Here is a 26,738-nt window from a genome sequence, read left to right as displayed (position 1 = left end):
TTAAGGTACTATCTTAAAAAACAGATCAAACTGGCAGCTATTCTAGATATAGTTTGGAGGGCAGGATGTATCACAGCAAAATCTGAGTTCAGAGGATATAGCATTAGATCTTTGATCTCAAATGCAGCTTAGAAATAAATACAGTGGAACACAAAAACACTAAGGGAGAATTAATATAGGGGCATTGTAGGAGGCTCTTCTTTAATAAGATAGGTAATCATTTTTTCCGAACCTAGTCAACCTAGTCAACAATACTTTTTAGCCATGTGATGCTGGGCAATAAACGTAATCTCTCTGGGTCTCTCTCCTCATCCACAAAATGAGAGGGGTTGTGTTAGATGACCCCTAAAGACCCTTCTACGATTATATTGAAATAACCCTTTCTTAAATTCAAACAAAACTCTCAGCCTCATTTTCTTTTCTTCCTACCTCCAGTACAGGAAGTGAGACAACCATTGGGGAAGAAGTTATTTTTATCTTTCCTAAAGCTTTGGGACCATCAGGTGGTGAATTGTGATGGGGAGAGAGCGCCTATTGGCAAGGCCCAAGCTGAGTTGGGCACCAGCTTCCAATAAACATCCTGGCAAATCATGGATAGTGATCTATAAGGGAAGCCTTTAAAACATACTGGTAGATCTGGACCTACTGACTGGGGACCTTTGCCCTAAGCAAACCAGAAAGCTATATTGCAGAGGGACTCATTTACTAAGGAACGATGCTCAATGCACAGATTCTGTCCTGGACCGTTGAAATCCCTCGTTTGCCCCTGCTCTCTTTAGATTAAAAATGTTATGCTCAAATGACAACAGTGGCCTTTATTAAAGCATCAGAGTAGTCGCCTGCTTTTGTGAGCAGTGTCCATATTAAACTGAACTGACATAAATTGAGAGGTTAATAAGGGAAGTTCTAATTGAAAGAGCAAATTCACAGCGACATTAGCTCCCCAAGTGCTGAACAGCCCCTGAAGGCAGCTAAGGTCCACTGCCTCCTGAGCGCATTTCAGATCTCCTAATCTGCGGTGGAAGTTAAACTCAGCCAACATTTAGTAGATTCGACCAGGTGTGACATAAACAAAAGTTGGATCATCGATCAATGCAGTAATGAGAAGACAGTTTTACATGGCGCTTTAGAATCCACAAAGGCCTATACAGCAATTTTCTCATTGGAACTTCACAGCAACCCTTCAACTGGTATTATTGCCATTTTCCAGACCGAGAAACAAAGGCAGAAAAGTGATAGGCCAAAGGAAACAGAGCTAATAAGAGTGAGATCTTGGAGCTGAATCTAAGTCCTCTGACTTCAAATACGACATTCTTTCCATTACCCCACACTAGCAAAGCACTACGGGGGCAACCTCTTATTTCAAATCCTGTTATTTCTTCTCTGAAATGTTTCTTAAATTCCCTTCATACGCTGTACTGTAGCTATATAGCCTCTAGGCTTTCGTTGTGTCACAACTAAACTATTGCCACTTTTTCAAGGTGCTGTGTCAGGCTCAAGTCATCTTTTGCAATCCAACTAGACAATTTTTTTAATTCAGCAAGCGTAATGAAGCACCCAATATAAGATAGGCTCTGTGTCAGGCTTTGGGGACAGAAACAAAACTGTCCTTCTTCCCTCAAGGTACTTTTATTCTAATGGTCCCCATCCCTACTGTTTGACCTTAAATGATGAAAGGACTTATAACTCAGAAGGACCTTAAAAGCTACAGGAGAGAAAATTCCCTATCGCTTAGTATAGGAAGTTCAAATTCTTCTACTTGTTAAGGCCTTCTACTCTAGACAGATCCATCTCTCCATTAGATTTAGGCTGTCGATTAATAAACATTTATTAAGCTCCTATTATATGCCAGCTGCCATGCTGAGCATTTTATAACTATTAACTCCTTTGATCCTCACAACAACTCTGCAAAGTGCTATTTTTATCCCCATTTTACAGATGAGGAAACACACAAACAGTGACTTGCCCTGGGTCACAGAGCTAGTAAGTGTCTGAGGCCGGTTTTGAACTCTGGTCTTCCTGACTCCAGGTCCAGAGATCTATCCACTGTTCCACCTACCTGCCTCGTTACTGTCCACAGGCCGTGCTCCTTCCCATCTCCATTCACTTATTTCTATTTTGATTTCTGTCTGAAATACTTTTGTTCTCTCTTCCCGATCAAACCAATCTTTAAGGGTCAATTCAAGTCTTATCTCTTCCATGAAGGTTTCCTTGACTTCTCTTTCATTTTTTTTATTACATAATATAATTAATTCAATAACAGTAACACATTTATTTAGCACTTTATACTCACAGAAGTGCCTTCTTCATAACAACCCTGTGAAGTATTAAAACTATTAAGCCCACTATGGAGCTGAGAGTACTGGGAGTGAAAAAGGTTCAGTGACTTTACTCAAGTCACATGACAAAAAAGTGTCAGAGTTGGGATGTAAATTGACCTAGTTCTTGCCTGATTGGAAGCCCACCCTACCACACAGCTGGACATGCTAATAAGCAGCAGCAGAACCAAATGGGGGCCTATGGGCTGGTGTTTAAGGTCAAAATCCTAAGACCTAGAAAGATGATATTTAAGATGCATATCAACAAGAGAAAAAAACCAGGGAACTGATTAAAAAATGATGTGAGTTGGCTAAAATTTGAGCTGAACCTAAGTAAGGAAATTTTTTACTTAGCCATGATCCAAGCCAAAATTTTCAAAAAAAGTACCTACTAAACCAGGACTAAACATGTATATTTTATAAGACAAAGAGAAAAGCAAAAAAGCTATTTGGCGCGGTGGACAAAGCAATGGAGAAGAGGGAACAGAAGGCAGGGGACCTACCACAGACTAGATGTATGACCTTGGGCAGATCCCATCCTCTCTGACCCAAAGAGGGGTTCAGCCAGGGCCTTCTAACACAGGCTATGGGTCATGGTATAAGAACCCAGAGGTTACCGGCCAGTGGGAACATGGGTCTTGGAACAGATGGCACCAAGCAATAGCAATGTCTGAAATGAAAGCCAATGACAGGATTGCCGACTAAAGAGTTCAACCGGACCAATGCAATAATCTAAAGAGGAAATTAAGTCAAAACCAGGGACACTAAGCAGAAAGAAGACTCATAAATTCAGGTTGGATACCTGGTGAGCAATATGGTGTTAGATTAGAGTGGGAACATTCTAATCCGTCATACTTAACAGGTGCATAAGTTAAAGCAAGAAATGCATACAGCCTGGACCCGACCTCCAGCTTCTTCTGAATTGACGTGAGCTGGAAAAAGTCACCCATATTAATTTCCATAGCAACTGTACCTGGAGGCAAATATCACCTAGCTTTCATAGAGTAACAAATCATACCGCATTTCTACACTAAGGGAAGATTATGATGGGAAGCTTCAAAAAATAGAGCACCTATGTATATATGCAAAGTGTGCAGCAAAACTTTTTTTGATAATGCAAGGATTAAGATTCAGCTTAAGAGTCATCAGGTAAGAGGTGGAACCAAGATGGCGGCTGGAAAGCAGGGACTTGCTTAAGCTCCCCCCAGGTCCCTCCAAACACCTATAAAAATGGCTCTGAATAAATTCTGGAGCTGCAGAACCCACGAAATAGCAAAGAGAAGCAGGGCTGCAGCCCAGGACAGTTTGGATGGTCGTTGGGAAGGGTCTATCCCACAGAGCTTGGAGTGGGGCAGAGCAGAGCCCAGCATGGGCCGCGCCAGGACCAACCAGAGTGTGAACTGGGCAGAACAGGCCTTATCGCCCTGAATCAGTGAGATGTGGCAGTTACCAGACTTCTCAACCCACAAATGCCAAAGACAACAGAGAAGGTTAGTGGGAAAATCTTCTGGGACAGAGTGAAAGGAGTTCGCGGATGGCTACCACCCCAGGGGTGGCAGAAGTGGTGCAGCTCTGAGCCTGCTTCCAGAGCTACAGCTGCAGTTGCTTCTGACTCCAGGCCCACCTGGTGGGAGGAATTAAGTGGCAGATCAGAGCAGGAGTGCAGAGCCTGCTTAGATCTGAGTCATGGTACAGGCTGGCAGTTCTTGGGGGAGGAGGAGAGCTTGCTGTGTAGAAATAACTCTGAAAACAACATGGCAACCCCTCAAGCTTGGGACAAAGTACTCTCTACTCTACAAGTAGTCTTACCCCGATGAAAAACTCAAGGGTCAAGTAGTTGGCTGGGAGCATGGCCAGGCAGCGAAAATGGACTCAGATTCAGACTCAGACTTTGGAATCTTCCTCTGGTGACAAAGAAGACCAAAACATACAGCCAGAAGAAGTCAGCAAAGATAAAGAGCCTACATCAAAAACCTCCAAGAAAAATATGAATTTCTCTCAGGCCATGGAAGAGCTCAAAAAGCATTTGGAAAAGCAAGTTAGAGAAGTAGAGGAAAAACTGGGAAGAGAAAGGAGAGTGATGCAAAAAAACCTTGAAAAACAAGTCAATGACTTGCTAAAGGAGACCCAAAAAAATACTGGAGAAAATAACACCTTAAAAATAGACTAACTCAAATGGCAAAAGAGCTCCAAAAAGCCAATGAGGAGAAGAATGCCTTGAAAGGCAGAATTAGCCAAATGGAAAAGGAGGTCCAAAAGACCACTGAAGAAAATACTAACTTAAAAGCTAGACTGGAGCAAGGGGAAGCTAGTGACTTTATGAGAAATCAAGATATTATAAAACAGAACCAAAGGCATGAAAAAAAATGGAAGATAATGTGAAATATCTCATTGGAAAAACCACTGACCTGGAAAAGAGATCCAGGAGAGATAATTTAAAAATTATGTGACTACCTGAAGGCCATGATCAAAAAAAGAACCTAGATATCATCTTTCAAGAAATTATCAGGGAGAACTGCCCTGATATTCTAGAGCCAGAGGGAATAACAGAAATTGAAAGAATCCACTGACTGCCTCCTGAAAAAGATCCCCAAAAGAAAACTCCTAGGAATATGTTGTTGCCAAATTCCAGAGCTCCCAGATCAAGGAGAAAATACTGCAAGCAGCCAGAAAGAAACAATCTGAGTATTGTGGAAACACAATCAGGACAACACAAGATCTAGCAGCTTCTACATTAAGGGATCCAAGGGCTTGGATCCAGAGGTCAATGGAGCTAGGATTAAAACCAAGAATCACCTACCCAGCAAAACTGAGTATCATACTCCAAGGCAAAATATGGATTTTCAATAAAATAGAAGACTTTCAAACTTTCTCAGTGAAAAGAATAGAGCTGAATAAAAATCTGACTTTCAAACACAAGAATCAAGAGAAGCATGAAAAGGTAAATAAGAAAGAGAAATCATAAGGGACTTACTAAAGTTGAACTGTTTTGTTTACATTCCTACATGGAAAAATGATGTGTGTAATTCATGAGACCTCAGTATTAGGGTAGCTGAAGGGAATATACATACATACATATATACATACACACACACACACACACACACATATATATATATATATATATATATATATATATATATATAGAGAGAGAGAGAGAGAGAGAGAGAGAGAGAGAGAGAGAGAGAAAGGGCACAGAGTGAGTTGAATATGAAGGGATGATATCTAAAAAAAATCAAATTAAGGGATAAGAGAGGAATATATTGAGAGAGGGAGAAAGGGAGAGATAGAATGGGGTAAATTATCTTGCATAAAAGTGGCAAGAAAAAGCAGTTCTGTTGGGAGGGAAGAGGGGGCAGGTGAGGGGGAATGAGTGAATCATGCTCTCATCGGGTCTGACCTGAGGAGGGAATACCATACACACTCCATTGGGTATCTTACCCCACAGGAAAGGAGGAAGGGGATAAAAAAGGGGGGAATGATAGAGGGCAGATGGGGGAGGAGGTAATCAAAAGCAAACACTTTCGAAAAGGGACAAGGTCAAGGGAGAAAACTGAATAAAGGGGGACAGGATAGGAGGGAGCAAAATATAGTTAGTCTTTCACAACATGAGTATTGTGGAAGTGTTTTACTTAATGATACATGTGTGGCTTATGTTGAATTACTTGCCTTTTTAGGGAGGGTGGGTGGAGAGGGAAGAGGGGAGAGAATTTGGAACTCAAAGTTTTAAAAGCAGTTGTTCAAAAAAAGTTGCTTTTGCATGCAACTGGGAAATAAGATATACAGGTAATAGGGCATGGAAATCTATCTTGCTCTACAATAATGTAAGGGAAAAGGGGATGAGGGGAGTGGGGTGACAGAAGGGAGGGCTGACTGGGGAATGGAGCAATCAGAATATATGCCATCTTGGAGTGGGGGGAGGGTAGAAATCAGGAGAAAATTTGTAATTCAAAATCTTGTGGAAATCAATGCTGAAAACTAAAAGTATTAAATAAATAATTAAAAAAGTAAAAAAAAAAGTCATCAGGTAATCATGATTTTTGAAATGACCTCAATGTGTAGAGCTGGCCTACTGCATGTAGGGCTAATTAACCTGGAAAATAGATTGAGGAGAGATAATTTAAGAATTTTTGGACTACCTGATACCCACAATCAAAAAAAAAAGGAGCTCAGACATATTTCAAGAAATGATAAAGGGAAACTGCCTAGGGTGGGGAAACCTGTGTCCTCAAAGCCACAGGTGGCTCTCTAAGACTTCAAGTGCAGCCCTTTGACTGAATCCAAACTTCACAGAACAAATCTCCTTAATAAAAGGATTTGTTCTATAAAACTTGGACTCAGTCAAAAGGCTGCGGCTGAGGACCTAGAAGGCCTCAGGTGGCCTCAAGGCCGAAAGTTCCCCACCTTTGGCCTAGAAACAGAGAACAAAGTAGAGATTGAAAGGATTCACTAATTATATCCTGAGATACAATTCCTGACATATATTCCCAGGAATATTATAGCTAAATTCTAGAGTTCCCAGGTCAAGAAGAAAGTATGGCAAGCACCCAGAAAAACACAATGCAGCATCACAAAAGGTTTACCATCTACCACTATAAATTAGTGGAGGGCACAGAATATAATATTCTGGAAGGCAAAAGAGCTAGGATTACAACCAAGAATAATTTACATACCAAAACTAAATATAATCCTTTGGGGGAAGATGGCCATTTAATGAAATAGAGGACTTTCAAATATTCCTAATGAAAGACCGGAGTTGAATAGAAAATCTGACATTCAAACACAAAACTTGAGAAAAGCATAAAAAGATAAACCTGAAAAAGAAATCATGAGGGACTTGATGAGGTTAAACTATTATATTCCTATATGGGAAGATGATACATGTAACTCCTAAGAACTTTATTATTATTGGAGTAGATCGAGTCTACATAGACAGAGAGCATGGGTATGAATCTGTTATATTGGGATGAACTCAAAAATCAAATTGAAGGGTGCACCAAGAAAAGGAGGAAGGGAGAGGAAGAATGTAGAAAATTATCTCACATAAAAGAGGCATGCAAGGAGCAGTTTTTACAATGGAAGGGAAAATGGAGGAATTTTAGGCAACATATGAACCTCCCTCTCATTGGAATTGGCTCAAAAATGGAACACACAGAAATTCACCTTACCCAACAGGGAAACAAGAGGACATGGTCAAAAAGGGCGGGGTAAGAGGGAGGGTAAATTAAGGGAGGCTTTGATCAAATGCTAAAACAAAAATTTGAGGCAAGAACAGAGGATAACAGAAGCAAGTAACATGGAGGAAAATACGCAGCAATAATAACTGTGAAAGCAAATGAAATGAACTCACCCATAAAACAGAAGTGGATAGCAGAATGATTGAAAACCAGAATCCAACAATATGCTATGTATAAGAGACATACTTGATACATAAAGATAAACACAGAGTTAAGATAAAGGAGGATCTACTAGGCTTCAGCTGAGGTAAAAAAGGTAAGGGTAGCAATCACAATCTCAAAGCAAAAGTAAAAATAGACCTAATTAAAAGAAATAGCCAGGGGATAATCAGGATTTTGTTAAAAAGATATTATAGATCAGGGCTGTCCAACCTAAGGTTATCTTAGGGCCGCATTAAAATAAAATAATTATTCGAGGGCCATACCCAGAATAAAAAGTACAGCACACTAACAGAAAATGGGGGGATGCACGTCATCAATACAACAGGTGAAGGCACAAAGCGCGAAAGCAAACACAAAACAACAAAGCAACAACACAACAGTATAAAGGTAGGTGCATACTGACTAGTCTGCATCATACAGATGGAATGCATCCCACAGATTGATTAAAAATCCCGTGATATATTCTATCCATAATACTGCTTAAAAACACCAAAGAAAATTAACATCAAAGAGATTATTAATTAGTGATGGAATTAAAAAAATCTAATACGCATTCCATGCAAATTATTATTTTATTTTTTCACTTGTGAAAATTAAAACCCATAGGTGGGGCACATAACATGGCACTGCGGGCCACATGCAGCCTGTGGGCTGTCTTTTGGACAGCCCTGTCAAAGATAATGAAGTATTATCAAAAGTGAACATATATGCGCCAAGTGACCTAGTATCTAAATTCTTAAAGGAAAAGTTTAATGAGCTACAGGAGAAAATAGTAAAATTACAGTAGTAGGATATCTCCTAGGTCAGGTGTGGGGAACCTGCGGCCTTGAGGACACATGTGGCCCTCTGGGTCCTCAAGTGTGGCCTTTTGACTGAATCCAAACTTCACAGAACAAATCCCCTATGAAGTCTGGATTCAGTCAAAGTGTCACACCTGAGGGCCTAGAAAGCCACATGTGGCCCCGAAGCCACAGATTCTCCACCCCTGTCCTAGGTTTTTAATCTGGATGACTGGAAGAATTGTGGTATATTAGACAAAAGTAGGGGAATCAGGAGGAGATGTGGGTTTCAGGGAAAAGACAGTGAGTTCTTCTAATGACTACAAGCTTCTGCCTGCCTGAAACAAGCTTCTTCCTGCCTTCTTAACACCAATATTTTCCCAGTGATTCTTCTTGACTGTGAGTCATGGAATACCATAGCCTCCAGAGAAGCGACATTAAGGGTTATCTAAAGAGCAACAGAGATGTATGCGGTAGGTGTGAGCAGCTGAAACACATTATAAATGAGGAAAAGGACAGGAGAAATGGCATAAACAATATTATCAGAGAGCCACAGGGCCAAAAGAAAAATGTATCAGCCATGTAGCAAGATTGCCTACTTCCTCCATTGGTTCATATGACATCAAGAGATAAAAAATAAGATCCTCAGACTGTTTGGGGGGCCCCCTATGGAAGATTTATGAGAGGATTTGTACTAGAATAACATGAAATGAGCAGGCATGGAGGGGTTGTGAAACACACGTCGGAGGAAATATTCACATGGATGATATTACCGATCCATGGTAGCTGCTAGGGTAAGCTATGTGCCGCTTAACTTTTCTTGTCAAAAACTAAAATCTCAAAAGTTGGAAGGGGCCTGAGAGGTCACAGAGGTCTGAATGTTCTAATCAAATCCATACCCAAATGGTATCTTTCAAACGGCTCTTCGAATGCCAATCCTATTTCTACTCAAACACGTCCAGTGCAGGGAGAACTCACCATATCCCTAGAATAGCACCTACCTCCCACAGCTGTGACAAGGACCAAATGAAACAATAATTGTAAAGCACCTGGCACAGTGCCTTGCACATAGTAAATGCTATATAAAGTTAGCTATTATTATTACTATTATTATTAATTACTGGATAGCTCTAATGGTTGGCAAGTTAGGAGCTTTTTTATTTGAGATGAAATCTAGTCTTCTGCAAGATTCACCCACTGCCCCTCAGATCAAACCTTTTCTTCCCATGCTTCTTCTGCCATCCTGTAATCCTGTAGTCCTGGTTCCCCCAGGAGACTTCGGCATCTATCCCTGGCCATCCTCTCTAGTACTGTATGTACTTACCCTCAACCCTCCACAGACTACATCAAGAAAAGAAGTAGGCATGCTTCTTATTCCTCACTGTTACTTCCCAGACACTTTCCCTGCCACCATCCCTCAGTAACCTCTCTTTCTTTGAAGTTAATTCCATCTAGATTCTGCTCTCTACTAGCCCCCAGGTAATTCTCCCTTCCTTTTTCAAGATATTCAGTAGCTCACTGACTTCCTTTCCACCCTAACTCCTGATTTTCTGTTCCAAGGACTTCTATTTACATGATGATGTCCCTTCAAATACCCTTGCTTCCCAATTTATCAAACTCCTTAACTTCCATTACCTACACCTTCACTATACTCCATCCATACAAAGTATTATACTCTTGATGTCACCACCGCTCACCAATGTTCCACCACCATGCTGAAATTCTTCTAACCATAACCTCCTATCCTTCCGTCTCTCACTGGGCCTGGTCCCTCCCTACTAAAACTTGTCTCTGCCATCACTTCAACTTCCTATCATTCCATTTACCCCTCCCTACTGTCCAAGCCCATAACTTGTGCTCTGGTTTCATTTTCCTCCCTTCAAAATCTTGACCCTATGGTTAATCAGTTCTCTTTATGCTATGCTCCTGAATTTCTTGCCTCCTTGTCCAAAGAGGACAAGAAATCCTACCCCTGTATTGCTCCTATCATCCACCATCTTTGTTCCTACTCAGGTATAGCTGAACACTGATGAAAGTCACATAACTGCATTAACTGAGCTAACTTCAAACTTATGTTATTTAATCTTCACTCCTGCACATGAATTATTTTTGCTCTTTCCTTATTCTGTCATATTCCCTAAGTTCATTCTAAACTTTCTTATATCTCCTCAAGCCATCTAAACTATTCCCTTCTCCCAATCTCTCTGTAGAGGACTTCATCTCATACTTTACTGGAAAAAAGACAACTAACATTTATAAAGCACTTTAAGGCTTGTTTTTACATATATTCTTTCATTCGACCCTCAAAACAACCCTGTGATGTAGGTGCTCTTATTATCCTCATTTTCCAAATAAAAAAGAGGCTAATTCAGCCCTAAGAAATGCATACAAATGGAGAGGAGAATTACACTTATCCCTTCCACACTGAGGTGGTTAGAGGCACAGCATTCCCACCCACCCTCAACCCCAAGAGATCTGGAAAATCGTGAAAAATTTTTGGCCCTCTTCATACCAGAGAAGTCTGAATTTTTTCTTTTTCTTTTATAGGATGTTTACAATACTTATTGTAAAATTTGGTTTGTTATTACACGATACTATACATGTATTTTATGCATTTCTGAGTTTCTAAATTTTTTCTGTTTCATCTGCTGGCCTTCATGTGTCATCTGAGGCTTCTGCAAAACTCCCAAAATATTTCCATTTAATTTCTTATGCCAACCCACTATATATCAAAACAGCGATGGGGAAAGTCACAATGTGGAAGGGATAACTGTACAGCTAAAGCTCTGAGGAGGAATTTATTGGATGGGAGAGGAAGGAGTAGCCGAGCCTGGAGCTCAGTTTCAGGCTCCTTCATTTTCCCTTGACAAGAGAAGGACCTCATAAACTTCAGAGGTCTGGAGGACTTCCTATCTTTGACCGAGCAGCTTGCTAAGCTGATCAGGTGATGATGCTTTATCATAAGCTCTTCTTCATCAGGATTCTACACCTCAAATCCCCTCAATATCCTCCTTAATTCTCTCCAGTTTCAGAAAGGGGGTGGCCCTTCTCCTTCCCGAGGGAACCCCTCTATTTGTGCCCTCAATTCCATCTCCTAGCCTCCTATGTCCTCCAAGATCTCGATCTTTTATTCATTCCCTCTTTCACTGCACCACATGGCTGCCCACAATCACATCTCAACCCCAACATTCTGTTCAAAACAGAAGTAGATATCTTGCCCCCCTAAATCTGTTAACTTCCTTATTTCTAAGGAGAGTGTCGCCATTCTTCCAGTGACACTGGTTCAGAAGCTAGAAACCTTCCTTGATTCTTTACTCTCATTTACTGTCTCCCATCCCCAGTTGGTGGTCAAATCTAGTTGATTCTGCCTCTATGGCACCTCTTGAATCCGTCCCCTTCTATTCGTTTACATCATAACTTCTCCAATTCCAGCCCTCATTATCTTTTACCCAGACTCCCCTCTAAATCATCTCCTCCCCATCTGCCAAATTGATATCCCTAAAGCAAAGGTCAGATGACAGTATTATACCCTGCTCAAGAAGTTTCAGCATCTCACTTTGGCTTCCAGGATAGGATAAGCCAGGACAAGCCAATAAATAATAATTATAATAACTAGCATTTTTACAACTCTTTAAGGTTTGCAAAGCACTTTACATGTGTTAACTCATCTGCTCCTCACGACAACCCTGTGAGGTAGTTGCTACTATTAATCCCGTTTTACAGAAAAGGCTGAGAGAGGTCATGTGACTTGCCTAGGGTCTCACAGCTAGCAAACTGTCTGAGGCAAGATCTGAACTCAAGTCTTCCTGACTCCAAGTCCAACATTCTTTTCACTGTTCCACTTAGCTGCCTCAATATGATTCTAAGCAATCTTTACAGAGTAACTACATATTACTCCCCCTCTTGCACAATGTGCTAGCCTAACTGGCCCACCTGCTACAGGACAATCCACCAAGACAGGTTATCATCCTAAAATACCCTAGTTCCTTCAAGCTCACAAGCTACATTCTATTAGAGGCCCTTCATGACTCTTCCATTTGTTAGTTCCTCTTCATCACCCTTACTTCCAAAATTATTTTTGTTTGAATTTATGTACATGTTGTCACCTACTCCACCTTCACCACCTGTAGAATATATGCTCCTTGAGGGCAGAGACAGTTTTGTTTTTTGTCTTTCTGTCCCACGCTGCTAGGTCAGTACTTGGTACAAAGTAGGGGCTTAATAAAGTCTTGGTGAATTTAATTTCTCTCATTTCTATCTTCCAAGGTCAAGCAGAACAAGATGGATTCCTCCAATGGCAGCTTTTCAAATATCTAAAAATCTCAATTATGTCTTACTCTCACCCCAAGTCTTCTCCCGCCTCCCTATGTTAAACATCCCCATGTCTTTCCATCAATGCTTGGGACTGCCACATTTTAGAAAAGACATCGACAAGTATCCAGAGAAATATGATGCTCAGGAAACTACATGCTCTCCAGGTTTGATGCCCCTTCTAAAAAGTGTCAGACATAACGAGCTACCATCTACCAGATGTGGGTACAGTGACACCATTGCCTCTTTTGCTCTGAACACGCCATACTTCTATTAATGATGCTCAAGACATCATTAATTAGCTCATTTGGCTGCCACATCATGCTGCCAACTCATGCTGAGTTTGACTGACATTCTTTGAAGGGATCATGATTTCAGCGGTGCGGTATAGGGAATTCCCACCCCCAACACAGATCACTACCTCTCTCTGCCTTAGTGAGCAGGTACTTCTTTGTGAATTGCCACGGTCAAAAGGAAAACCATTTTGCTGGCAACAAGCCCTCCTAACTTAGTTAGATTGGTTCTCTGACAGACACAATCCATCACCATGCATTACTCAGAGCCTTTCCCAGTTTAGTAGGCCCTACAAAGCCTTGCGATGCCTTGGCAAAGCAAGAATTTCTTCTGCCTCACAATGACTGTAGGGCCTTTAGCAGGTGATTGACTCATAGGATCTGACTCAAATCGAGCTTTATCATTCAATATATCCACTCTCCCGCCCAGGTTCATTTATTATGCAAGTTTAAAAAAAGAAGGAATCTCAAGTTTGGCTTCTTTTTACTTATTTTGAATTTATTATCTGCAGTCATGATGTTTCCCTATAGGGAAGTGTAAAATTCCCTAAGGACAGGGCCTGTTTCTATTTGTCTTGGTATCCCCAAGGCTTCCCACAGAGCATAGCCTATAGCAAGTGATACTAAAGCTTTTGAACTGTACTAAGACTATTGGGACAGCCTGTACTTATTTCTTTGAATTTGATAAATTAAAAACGTTAACCAAAACAGATCTAAGGACAAAGACATAGAGCATTTTAGTAGTGATGTCAATGAGCCCTGAGAACCTATGTGGAAATTTATGACACTTAATCACAAAGGATGTGAATGAAGATGACGTGTGTCAATCACCACAGCTGAATAAAAAAAAAAACCAATGCACAAGAAAGTGTGTCCTGCTGTCTTGGGGGCAGGAACTTAATATTCATATTCAGAGTCCAACATCATATGCTAAAAATGAAGATCATAGATTAAAAACTAGAATAAGCTTTAGAAGTAATCTAAAACAGTTCCTTAATTTTATACAGGAAAAAACTGAAGTTAGGAAACACTGTTGTTTCCCTGTGGTCACGCACCTAGTTAGTGACAGAGGTGAAATCCTAACCCAGGGCTTATGACTCCAGGTCTAACACTCCATCCACAACGGCCACTCTCCAAGATAAAACAGAAACTTCCAAAACTTTTAAGGCAAACAATCTCTATCTAAAGACATCTGCACAGAGCACTGCTCAAGTTAGATGAAAGAAACAGATGAGTTATGTGATACTATTTTAGATTCACCTAGGGCTAGAAAAAATCCAGATAGATTTCTTTCCCTTACCTAGTATATCTAGTATATCAAATATACTAGAAACAAAGTTGCATTTTTATTCATATTCTGCAGAAAAGGGGAATCCCTTATCACCCATAGATATATGTACTGATGTCTTACAGGAATAGAAGGTCTGACTGTTCTCTGCTACCCAAGTTAGCACTAAATCTGGTCCTTGCTCTGGACTTCATCCTAAGTCACTTTCTAAATGTCCCATATACATAATATGTAATGACAAATGATATTTATATAGCGCTTAAAAGTTTGTGAAGCACCGTACACACACACACACACACGCACACACGTATGTATGTATCAATATCTCTATGTATCTATATAGATATGCCCATGTAAATATGGCTGGCTGTTGTCATTTGTTCTGAAAGAAGACCAAAATGTCACTGCTATGTTAGAGTCAAGTTACAGCGTGTCTGACTGTGGCTGATCAAACCAACAGGAGCTCAGAATGCTCTACCACAGGTTGGGCACAAATAGTCCACGTGAACCTTTTGGGATGGATTGTCTAAATTTGCACATCTCACGTTTCTTTTGAGCTTCTTCAATTCTGCTTGCTCATAGAGTGCACCTTCTTTGATGTGGATAAGCATCTCCCATGTCACACAATCTTCCGAGAGACCTTGAAAGCGTCCTTCTATCACTTCTTCTGATCTCCTTGTGAGTACTTGCCTTGTGTGAGTTCTTCATAAAATATATATATATATATATGTATATATATATATATACACATAGTATATGTATATATAGGTACATGTGTATACTATGCACACACACACACACACACACATATGTAATCTCATTAAATCTCATCATTCCTGTAAGAATTCTGGGAGGTTTTACAGATATTATTATCCCCACTTTACAGATGTGAATTGTTGTTGTTATCGTTGTATTTGTCCTTCATTCTCAAAGAGGACCATGACATCAGGGAAATGATGACATGACTTGCAGCTGACTTTGATCTGAGTGAGGAAGGGCTGTGCAAGGTCACCAGCCTCACTTTCTCCTCCAGAGCCATCTGGGTCCAGTGACCTGATATTCATCAGGATGACTGGAGATGACCCAGGATGCAATGGGAGACCCTGGCCCTTTTAGGCTCAGGCCTTTTCATGTACTCACTTAGAACGAGGTAGTGCCTATTCAGTGAATAGGCCTCTTTAAGAAGTGAGTGAAGGGATGGACCCTTTAATTAGAAATAAAAAGGAAAAAAATCAAGCAACCTCAGGGTTGCTGTTCGAAAGAGAAACCATTACCACTGACATTCACTCTAAGCCATAAGCATTTATTAAGCACCTACTCTGTACCAGACACAAGGACACAAAAACAAAAAGCAAGAGTCCCCAACCTTGAGGAGCCTACTTACAGAAATGTAATCTGGAACACAAATGAAAAGGCTGAGGCAGAAGGAAGTTATATAACTTCCCTAGGGCCATAAAACGAATAAGCTTTACAGACAAGAGTGGAAACTAGGTACTTCCTGACTTCAAGTGTAGCCATCTTCCCACTATATCACTTATTACTGGAAAAGCCTCTTTAAAGACCTGCATCTCCACCCCCTCCCCATGAACTCCACCTGCTCTCTAATATGCTAGCATAGTTTTCACTCTCCTTTATTACATTTTTCTAATGCTTAAATTTATATTTTTCTATTGGCCTGTCCTGTCTTCCCTTTTAGAGTACAAACTCATTGAGAAAGACTAAGTATGTTCTATAAGAGGCCTTCCAAGCCCTGGTTGAGTGTTGAGCAATGTACCCTGTGTGCGTTGAGTACACTCTTGTCAAATGGCTCATCATACAGACATCTTCCACTGTTATAAAAGAACAGCAGAACAATAGTAGGGAAGGGAAGGGATAGCCCCCCCTCCCCCCGGCTCACAACTGAAGTATCCTCTCCCAGTCCTTCTCTAATAGCGAATCTCTAAAGAAAGAGAGGATCCCTTCAAACGGCTGCTCTGCCTACACTGGCTTTCACTTGTTGAAGTAGGCTGTGCTGGAATCATCCTGCACCCACACTTCAGAAAAATCAGACTAAATATAGCCAGCTTTGCTTTCATCTCCACGCTGCACAGGCTAAGGGAGGGTGTCACTACTGCATTACACACCAGAACATGGTGGGGAAGCCAGTGTGGATAACAATTAAGCCTCAGCATTGGCACCTGTGGTTTAACAAAGGCAACATCCAGATGGGAAGAAGCGTGGCCTTGGGAAAAGGTTAGGCAGCACCCAACCGGAAATGATGGGAAGTATCAAGGGTGATTGTCAGAGCTCATCTCCAAGAAAGTCAGAAAGAATTTTTTTTTTGGATTTAAGAATGTGTCTTTAATATGTAGGAACGATCATAAGAAAGTCAAGTAGAAAACATGCCCTTTCCCCCTAAGTAGAAAAGAATGGGTAATTTCACAAGTAGCTTAAAAATTTACTTCTTTTTAATTTAATTTTTAATTTATGGGAAAAACAAGGCATTTCCATGACATAGTAAAATAAAAAGATGATTGTACATGAAAACTGCAAATCTACTAAGCACAGCTTGCTATTCCTTCAAATACACAACAAAATTATCATGTAAATTTTTAGCTGCCATTCTGGGATGTCTCTCCTCCAAAATAAAGAAGTCAACCAAAATAAGACAGGTATATAGTTCTCTTCAGCTACATCCAATTCCCCAAGTGACAGCCCTTTAATAATAAAAGGCCTCTTTCTCCAAATTGTGTGTTCTCATCAATCAATGGCTTCCTTTTGCATCAGGAGGCAAGAGAGTTTGGCTTGTGCCATGATTTTAAGAATGGCCTGACTTACCAACATAGGATTTAGAGATAGAAAGAACTTCAAAGACCATCTAACATCTCCTTTGCTCTAACTCCTCCCCTTCTTTCACCCATGAATTTCTCCAGGGCTCCTTGCATTCAACTTCTAAGGGAGAGATCAATTGATTAATTAAACAATATTTATTATGCACCTATTAGGTACTGATCTGGGTGCTGAAGAAGACACAAAGTTAAGCTTTAGTTAAGACTTAGCGTTAGTTATCTTTCATGGAGCTTACTGTAACCAGAATTGTCTTTGTTTTCTTTGAGTGACTCAATTTATCTCAGCGAGCTTTACTAGGTGCTAAGCCCCAGGCCCAAACCCCATTAGGTGTTAATGTAATCCATGTGGATGTGAACATCCCAGGGTCCTAAGGGGAGGGGCCAACTCAAGAACCAATTACCAGAGCCTGAGCTCTGGTGATTCAGATGATGTCTGATGATGTCTAAAGCCCTATAAGAAGGGAGGACAGAGCTATTAGTGCGGGGCTCTGGAGATGGTGTTGATGAGGAGACTCCAGGCAGCTGTAGCTAAGGAGCCCTCCAGCTTGTCAACCCGGATGTTGAAACTTTGTTGAACTGTGGTAACTATCTGTTGGGACTTGAATCAGACAAAGTCTATTGATGTCTGTAATTTGCATTTTGTTTTGAAGTTCAGGGTGCTGGTTTTTTTCCCCTGAACTAACTGAATGATATTTGAATTAAAAGTAAGCTTGTCAACCGCTTCACCTTGCTTTCCTTAATTAAGCAGATCGAAAGAACCTGTGCTGTTGGCAGCTTTCTGGGTGTTGGCTGTGGGTGAATCTTATACCCCCACAGAAGCTGCCAGCTGGGTTGTTGACACACTTACTTACAACTTAGTGGAAGGGCAAGATAGAGACATAACTAGAATACACAAATACTACAAAATAAGCACATTATAGCGGTGTAAAACCAAAGTACTATATTAGGTTGGGTGGGGGTAGAAATCAGAGAAGGCCTTTGAACTGGGCTTTGAAAACATTAGTAGAAATTCCAAAGATACGGAGGGAAGGAGAAGGATTTAAATAGAATACTATATGAGTCCCCTCCCTACAATTAATAAGTGACCCTTTCACTGGACCCCAGAGAAGAGATAGGAGAAGTCATCTCCCCCAAGTCCTTTGCTGAAGTTAGAGGGAGGGTGAACAAGTGTAGAACATTGTACAGAACTGCAGATTTTTTTCGATGTGTTGATTAGCTATGCTGATTTTTTTTTCTCTTCTTTCTAACTCTTTAAAAAAACCTTTATTATAAGGCATGGCTCTCAGGATCTCAGAGAGGACATGGCAGAAAGTAATGGGGGAAAGCTAGGCAATGTAAAAATAACAGATATCAATAACAATTTATTTTTAAAAGTTAATATTTTTAATGGCCCTTTCTCTAAGCTTGCACAAAAATGGATCTTTGTGAACATAAGCAAGTGTTACTATGGGCAAGGCAGATGGGAGAAGGTGGCAGAAAATCTGTTATATATACATATATATATATATATATGTATTATATAATATGTGTACATATATATGTAATACATATACATACATACACTTTCTAGATGGCATGCACATGACATGCTGCTGTTCAGGATGCCCCATTATCTAACCCAATGGGAGCTTTTGCCTTGGGATAGGAGGACAGTACCCATCCTCTAATTTTCCAAATCTAGCTATAAAACCTAAGAACCAAACTTTCCTTTGCACCACCTCTCATCCCATGACTGAATCTTCAAATTAATCTCATCATGACTGCTTCATTCCATCCTTATCCTTAGCAGGCAGAACTCTAAGGCAGTGGCTTTCAAAAGTCTGGTCCTGGGAGTCCCCAAGACCTTTTCACGGAGGCATGTAGTCAAAATTATTTTCACAATAATACCAAGATATTTCAATTTCTAATACAATACATATCTATATGTATATCAATAGATCTAGATATAGATCAATAGATCTTTGAAGGGTCTTCAGTAATATTTAAGAAGGTAATAGGGTCCTGGGACCAAAAAATTTGACAACCACTGCTATGCGGTAAAGAAGAGGTAAGGCATTGAGAGTTTCTCCTCTTCCAAGAAAATAACATGTATGGGTGTCTATACTGGATAGCAGAGATACAAAGATGATAACCAGAGTCCCTGACCTTAAAAGGGCACTTACAGTCTACTGAATGCAGGCAAACACAACCAACATGTTACCTGTCATTTTGTTTCCAAATCTGGGGTGACCAGACCCATTATATGTCAAGAATAGCTTTAATATCTCTGAGTATTAGCAGTGTTCATCTACTTTCAGGACTTTTCCACAGTATCTCTTACCACCAGTCTGCACAGTCCATCCTTCTCCTTGGCCCAGTTTCACAATCATTTCTCTCACTCATCCTGACTCTCCATTCAAAGTTCCTTAAAACTTTGTTCTCCTCTTCTTTTTTTATTGGGATATTTAATATCTAAAAATCTTACTTCATCAGATTACTGTTAACTTAAAACTCCATAATACACTAAATATTGATTATATCACTGGTTGTTTTCTTTGTTTCAAACCACTCAAAAGCAAGTTTAGCCTAACCATTCATGTAGAAAACCTAAGTGGATGAAAGATGTCTATTGCCTAGATTGATGACATACAGTACACAGGCAAACTCTATAAGTTTGCACATATATAACTCTATAGGTTGTCCATCTCTCTCTCTATCTATATATGTCAATCCGCACAGATGGATACTGAGTTGGGCCCAAATTAAACAGGGAAGTGAACTGGATTACTGCCTTCAGGAAACTGCGAAATTTCCTGAACAATCCCCCAATTCTCCCATAAACAAAGGCACATACGACCATGTCATGGAACACTATAATATCCAAGGAATTAAAAACAAGTCTCAAGCAGAGGACAATTGAGAAAAGCATAGTAGATATGAACAGACTGCAACATAATAAATAAGGAACTTCGAGGAAGAGCAGGAATAAAGAATGTCACCAGGGAGATGGAGGATCGAAAAAAGAAGAGCAAGGAATAACAGATACTCAGCTCAATTGCTACAATGGGATGATTGCAGCATAAGAAGTCCCATGGTACCTATGATAGATCCTGTGGCATAAACTTATGGGTTTAATGAATAAATAATGGGTGGGAGGGAGGAAGGGAGAGAGGAAAAAGGAGAGAGGGGGAGAGGGAGAAGGAGGGAGGGAGAGAGAGAGAGAGAGAGAGAGAGAGGGAGGGAGAGAGAGGGAGAGAGAGAGAGAGAGAGAGAGAGAGAGAGAGAGAGAGAGAGAGAGAGAGCCAGACAGAGAGCCAGAGAGAGAAAAAATGAAGCAATGAAGTTTTGCCACTTTGAAGTATATGTGCTAACTAGAATAGGCTAACAAACTTTTCCCACAAAAAGGACCTAGAGATCCACTTTGTTGAATATAGGGAAGAAATCTGTAATGGTTATATCAATCACTTCTTATGCAGAGAAACATGAGAGGACTTATATGAACTGATCCAAAGGAAACAGCAGCCTGATTAAGAAAAAAAAGTACCCACTATTACTATAATATACATGGAAAGAATGATAACAATAACAAAAAAAACTGAAAACTATATAATTATAATGATCAAGCTTGATCACAAAAAAAGGAGGAGGAAAAATGTACCTTTCTCCCTTCTTGGAAAAGGTGGGAAATTATGGGTACAGAACATTACATACACTGTCATTCCTGGATGATGTGTTGGTTACTGTCTTTCAAACCTCTCTCTTTTCCCGGTGTGGAAACTGAGGCAAATCTATTTAACTCATCTGTTACTTGAGAGTCTTAGAAAATTGCTGCCACATTGTGCGGTTAAAGGATTTGTCCAGGGTAACACAGAAAATGTGGCAGAGGCAGGACCCAGGTCTTCCAGATACTGTCAATCCTCTACTGTGTTTCTTCTAGAAAACCAGAACAAAATGTTAAAAAAAGAAACAATTCCTTTAAAAGGGAACAACTGGTTTAACTCTTTCTTTTCTTTGCTTCAGCTCTCTCAAATGCCACCTGAGTGAAACTGAGAACTCTGGAAACCCCAAATAAAAACCTGGGTGACCAATGACAGGGATGACACTAACTGAAATTCTTACTAGCTCCTTTTGAAAAGCCCTCCTACCTCCTTTTAAGTGTGCTTTGGTCCAACCTCTTGTTTGGGTAAAATCTTGCTTCAATAAGAGAGGAAAATTATAAAAAGGGCATGAACAATTCTACATACATATTATGTAATATATTAATAAGTACTATATATGTATATGTACATATACATACACATACACAAACATACTAGTTTCAATATGTCAAGGATCTCTGTTTACAGTGTGGGTATTCCCTTTACAAACCCAGAAAACCCCTTATGATTTAGTTGACAGTCTTTAAGAGGAACTACAACTCTACACTTCTTCACCCTTTGGCCATTCTGACAAAGAGCCTCTCCCAATTTAGATAGACTGATGTTATCAGGCCTATACTAGAAGATTTTCCAACTTGGTTGGATGGCACAGGCAGTCTTCGAATATATAACATCACTAATGAGCCAAGAGGAGGACTTCAGTGGGGGAAAAGGCACCAACATTGGAGTCAGAGGGCCTCAGTTCAAATTCCACTGATGACCTCTGTGACCTTGGACAAGTCACTTAACCTCCTTAAACTTGAGCTCTCTGTCTGCATAATGAGGAGGTGGAGGAAGCTAGAACCAGATTAAAATGCAAATGAAAAAATGTTTAACACAATACATAAAATTTCAACATAAGATTAATTTGTGGTTTTCCAAGTCAATATGTCCCTGCAGAGATCTGTTTCTATTTGAGTGCCACCACTGGACTAGATGGCCTCTTAGGTTCTTTCTACCTTTACATCTACATTCCTATGATCCTCTCTCTTTCTCCTATACACAGAGCAAATAGTAGAGAGCAGATGACTCAAAACCAGGAAGTCCTGGGTCCAGGTCCTGCTTTTTACACATGGTGACCATGTGATCCTTAGCAAGTCCCTTAATTTAGCAATGTTCTAGGTAACTCTAAGAATATCAATAGAAGAGAAGGTGTCAACCTTCATTGGTAGAGAGAGTTTCCTCATCCAATAAGTCTCTCTAACAGAGAAATCCTAAGCCTAGTAAATCCAGTCCTCAACCTATTCCAACGACTGATATAAATTGCAACAGAGAGAACTGCACCTCACTTGAGTGGCTTTGCATCCCTTACTGTCCTGTCTTCAGGAGAACAAGCCATTATGAAGTCAGCTAGCCTGGGTCCTCATTTGAAGTGTTCCCAGTATGTAGAGTTTTCAATGTAATTGCAGAAATAAGAGTTACTTCCATGACCCCATGAGGTACAGGAATAGGAATTCAGTAGAAGATGAGAGAGAGGGAGAGGGGGAGAGAGAGACAGAGACAGACAGACAGATACAGACAGAGACAGAGAGAGAGAGACAGAGAGAGAGACAGAGAACAGAAGAGGAGGAAGAGAGAGGGGGGGGGGGGAGACAGAGAGAGAGAGAGAGAGGGACAGAGAGAGCATCTGCCTCAAGTCTCTCCCCACTCCAATTCATTGTCCATTCAGCCACTAAAGTGATTTTCCTAAAGTCTGATCATGTTATGCCCCCCCTACTCAAAAAACACCAGTGACTCCATACTGCTTCCAGGATAAAATACAAAATGCTCTGTTTGCTATTCAAAGTCCTTCATAACCTAGCCCCTTCTACCTTTTAAGGCTTCTTACACCTTACTCCCCCTCACATAATGGATCTAGCGACACTGGACTGCTGGTTGTTCCACAAACAAGACACTCCATTTCTTGCTTTCAAACATTTTCTCCAGCTGTTCTCCATGCCTGGAATGCTCTCCCTCCTCCACTCTGCCTAATTCACCCCCCTGGTTTCCTTTAAGGCCCAACTAAAATCCCTTCTTTTCCTGGAAGGCTATTCCATCCCCTCTTAATTCCAGTGTCTTCTCTCTGCTAATTATTTCCTATTTATCCTTTATCTACCTTGCTTTGTATATATTTGTTTTCATGTTGTCTCCGCCATTAGCTTGTAAACTCCTTGAGGGCAGAGACTGTCTTTTGCTTCTTTGCATCCATAGTGCTTGACCCCATGCCTAACATAGGGTAGGCACTTAATAAATGTTACTTAATTGAATGATTGAGATATAGATACACACGTGTGTGTAAAATGTACATTAATGTAGTAGCTGGTGACAACGGATGGATATTAAATGGTAAATAAATGTTTCCTGTTCAAAAGGTTCACAAGCAGAAGGTAAGCACCTGGCCCCTGAGAGTAAGAACTACTAGAAGGACAAGGTTAATGTTTAAATTGGAGAGCCATTCTTCTTCCTTTCTACTCCAAAAGAAAGAGGCCCTCAGAGACTGATCCTTGTCTCTTGCCCACAAGGAATAGACTCATTTCCCGGTGGCATTGAGCCCAGTTCTGCTGCTGGGGTGTTGCCTTCTCTCTTGCCCTTGATGCCTGGGAAAGGCTTTGGACCAGTGCCGCCCTTCTATACCATAAGTAATCCTCTATATATGAGAATGTCAGTGCTACCTTTAGTCATTATCGCTCAATCATTTCCTGACTGTCTTGACTCATCACGTAACTCGGCATCATAAATATTAGTGGGTTTCATCATTAACCCCTAATTTTTATAAAACAACTATCTGTTATGGGAATTTTACAGCCAGAGCACTGGATCTGGAATCAAAAGACCTGAGAGTGCTAGGACCTAAGTTCAAAAACTGACTCTGCCACGTACTAGTTTTGAGACTTTGGTCAAGTCACTCCAGGCCTTAGTTTTCTCATCTGTATTGGATACCCTCTAAAGGGTTTTGCACTCTAAATTTATACTTCTACGACCCCCGGACTTGTACCCCCCATTTGGACCCCAGGATGTCCCCATCCCCAACCATGCCTCCAATCAGGAAGCTCCGTCGACGCTGCAATTTACAGATATAATTGCCAGACAAAACTCGGAAACCGGGCACAGGAGATCCAAATGCCAAAAGGAAAAAGAGATAGAATCACAACCATCCCCACTCCGGCACCACTTTGAAGGGATTCGAGTAGTTTCCCCGTAGCCCCACACCCCGCACGAATTCCGTTCCGACAAACTTTCCCAAACGGCCGAGTGCGGCTGCGGGAACAAGGAGACAGGTGTAGTGACACCTCTCCACACCGCAGCACAGGCGCCGCAGCTGCTCTTGCGCGCCCAGCTCAGAGCCCAGCGTCGGAGGGAGGGGTTTCCAGCCCAATCGCAACCCGAGATCCCGAGCAGTGGGGGGATGACGCACCTGGCAAGGGTCCCCCTCCCCACGTGGGGGCATGAAAAGGGCTCATCGCCCACCCACCGGCCGGCCAGGGAAGGCTGGAGATGGCCAAGGAGATCAGTGTGGGGGCTGGCACTTCGGGCCGGCCAGCTAAGGCTTCCCTCCAATTCCCGGTGTGACAATTTGCATAATGGAATTTTTATCCTCTCCCCACCTCCAGACCTTAATTCCTTTGCATACCATCGCCCCTCTGGGCCACCTCTCCTTGGTGATAACCCAATGTCTTCTCCCGGGTGGCCCAGGTGAGGGGCAGGAGGCGGCAGAACTCCATTCCCTCCCCCTCACCTTCCTTTCCATCTCATCCCTCTCCCTTCCCCCTACGATCCCCTCAATCCTCATTAGTGGGTGCACTGGGGTGCGCGTGTCGATGCAGCTGCTGCTGCTGCAGGAAATAGGACTTAGATGTCTCTTACCTTCCACAGCCATTCTCTCAGTGTTTGCCTAACGTATGCATAATTCGCCTGGCCTGGGTACTTCTTCTGCCCAGGACTCCCCACCCCCCCCCACTTCACTTGCTCTCGCTTATAAATTCTGCGCTCATCTGCAACCAAGATCAACCTGCAGCCCTCACGCAAACTGGAGGAGCCGACTCCCTGCACGAGCCGGGCAGTCTGGGAAATGTAGTCTCCCTTCCCCCCCCCACCTCAGCCCCAGCAAATAACCCCAGAATCCACCCTCTGAGCCCGCTTTCGCGCCACCCTTTATTCCTCTCCAGAGGCAGCTCGGGGTGTGGACTGGACTAGGCAATGGAGCGCATCCCCAGGAGCAGGAGAAGAGGACCGGGAGCCCTGGGCCGTGATCAGAACTACATTTCCCGAGATGCAAAGCTTCAGGGTTTAGCAAGCGATTTGGAGTGGGGATTAGTGATTGAGAACTTCCCTGTCAAATTAGAAGGGGACAGGTACGAGGGCAAGGGTCTGGTGCTAGGGGAGGGAGGCTGCTGGATTTTATGACAGCTATGTGTCATTGCACAGTTTACTCATCCGGCATTGGTCGCATATATTCCCGACCTGACCTTCCTCCACCTCCTCCGGGCTAACCCAGAGACCCTTGGCTTCAAAGAGCAGGGCATCTTGTTTGATGCCTGGCCTCCAGTGTCAGTAGCAAAATGGTTGCACCAAGTGGGACCGAAAAAAAGCAAGGGTTAGTGTCCTTCTTTTATTGTGCACTCCAAGGACGTTTGAGGCCTGGAAGGAAACCCAGTCTAGGATCCTCCAGCCAGGGAGGTTGGGAAGGTGTGAAATTCCTGAAGAATTTCAACAAAAAATATATTAGGCAAGCCAAGTAGTTGGAGGTTTATTTAACACATTCTATGGTGCAGTCAAACTGCCCTTCTTACTGTTCCCCACGGGACAGATTCCATCTCCTACCTTCGTGCCTTTGTGTAGGCTGTTCCCAGTGTCCAGAGGGCACTTCCACACTTTTCACCTATCCAAATCTATCATAGGCTTTTTAAAACTCTCTTCAAATACCACCTTGTTCATAGGCTTTTCTAGATTCCATCCTCCCCCAAATGCTATTGCTGCCCATCCCCAACATGCTAAATATTTACTGTGTGTACCTACACATATACAATCACATATATACATACACATACATACATACACATATGTGATAATACATAGATGTAGGTATATATGTGTTAGAGTTTACATGTATGCTGTCCCGAAAGTCAGAGAAGGTGAAAATTTTTAATAGACACATACACACATGTATGTACATAGTATACATGCATGAATATGTATACATGTATATATGTCATTCCTTCCCATTGTAGAATGTAAGCTGCTTGAAGACAAGAACTATTTTTTTGTTTTGTTTTGTATTCCCAGTACCTAGCATAGTACCTGGCACATAGAAAATGCTTAACAAAGGCTGCATGGGTTAATCAGATTTTTTCACCAACCACGCTGGTGAAAGTGACTCCCTACAAATTAAAATCACTCTGGGAGAGGGGGAAAGTAATAATTTGGGTTGTACTCTGGAATAATGAGTAAAATATGATGGGATCAAAAAATTGTGGTTGTAAAGAACTATAGACGTTATGTAAGACATAGCCAGCAAATTTTGCAGATAAGGAAATCGAGGTCTGAGGAAGTAAAATGATTCACCCAAGGTCATACAGGCAATAAAGAGCAAAGCCAAAATTGGAACCCAGGTCATCTGACTACATGCTGATGCGATCGTGTAAAATAG

At 41.4% G+C, this 26,738-nt stretch overlaps 1 protein-coding gene across 1 annotated transcript in view; it reads right to left on the bottom strand.

The window, feature by feature from the left end:
- SAMD12 (sterile alpha motif domain containing 12) overlaps positions 1-25,111 on the bottom strand; it is a 530,415-nt gene extending 505,304 nt beyond the window's left edge. Inside the window, exon 1 of the mRNA XM_036757739.1 lies at positions 24,956-25,111. Within this exon, the coding sequence (XP_036613634.1) occupies positions 24,956-24,968 (13 nt within the window). The 5' untranslated portion in view covers positions 24,969-25,111. The remainder of the gene's footprint in view (positions 1-24,955) is intronic.
- Positions 25,112-26,738: the final 1,627 nt, after the last annotated feature.

Source organism: Trichosurus vulpecula, chromosome 1, assembly GCF_011100635.1.
Source record: "Trichosurus vulpecula isolate mTriVul1 chromosome 1, mTriVul1.pri, whole genome shotgun sequence".
NCBI classification, from domain to species: Eukaryota; Metazoa; Chordata; class Mammalia; order Diprotodontia; family Phalangeridae; genus Trichosurus; species Trichosurus vulpecula.
This window is presented reverse-complemented; position numbering and strand designations above follow the sequence as displayed.